Source organism: Pygoscelis adeliae, unplaced genomic scaffold (assembly GCF_000699105.1).
Source record: "Pygoscelis adeliae isolate BGI_AS28 unplaced genomic scaffold, ASM69910v1 Scaffold436, whole genome shotgun sequence".
Classification (NCBI taxonomy): Eukaryota; Metazoa; Chordata; class Aves; order Sphenisciformes; family Spheniscidae; genus Pygoscelis; species Pygoscelis adeliae.
Genome location: NW_008825051.1, coordinates 1,335,644 through 1,336,357, shown reverse-complemented (window position 1 = coordinate 1,336,357; position 714 = coordinate 1,335,644). Strand labels below are relative to the sequence as shown.

The following is a 714-nucleotide window of genomic DNA, read 5'->3' as shown; positions in this document are numbered from 1 at the left end:
GGGGTCGTGGTTTTGGGGAAGAGCAAGCCCGGGGGTGTTGGAGGCAGAAGGCAGTAGGAGGCACGCCAGCCAAAATGGCTGAGGCTCTTCCCTCTCAAGTGAGAGAAACGTGATGCCCATCAGCCTGCCGGAGAGCTGGTCCCCAGCATGGGCCCAAGGACCGTGTGCTGGGAGCCGTGGAGTTGGTGACCCTGTGCCCCGCCACAGCTCGGGGTGTCGGGTCCAGGGACACGCAGCCACCGGCTTTCCCCAGGCACTGTGCGTCTGGTGAGGGGAGCATCGGCTCTCCCCCATCGCAGCCCATCTGTGGGCTCCCGTGGCTGTTAGGGGCTCACCAAACCCTTCCGTGATCCCTCCTGGGAAAACCAACCACCGGGTCAACACTTCTGGGGAAAACCAACCGTGGACTTGCTGGAAACTGTTAATTCTACCCCGAGCTGCCGGGGTCGCGCGCGTGTTCCCCTCACAGGACCGGGACGTGCGTGAGGGAACGGACATGCTGATGGTGAAGCCAGGGATGCCCTACCTGGACCTCGTGAGGGACGTCAAGGCTCGAGTATGCTCTTTCTGCATGCCAGTGAGGGCACAGGGTGTCCCTGGAGGGGGAGGGCCAGGAGGGGTGCGCGCTTGGGGCTGGACCGTTTGGATATCCAAACCGGAGGGGATGCGACTGTTGGTTTTGCATGTCGAGGTGGGCACTGGAGCGGCTCCGGG

The 714-nt window shown here is 63.6% G+C and overlaps 1 protein-coding gene across 1 annotated transcript in view; it reads left to right on the top strand.

Moving 5' to 3' along the window:
- The window catches only part of ALAD (aminolevulinate dehydratase), a 6,654-nt gene that overhangs the window by 4,888 nt on the left and 1,052 nt on the right, over positions 1-714 (top strand). The window contains exon 8 of the mRNA XM_009326390.1: positions 470-556. Within this exon, the coding sequence (XP_009324665.1) occupies positions 470-556 (87 nt within the window). The remainder of the gene's footprint in view (positions 1-469; positions 557-714) is intronic.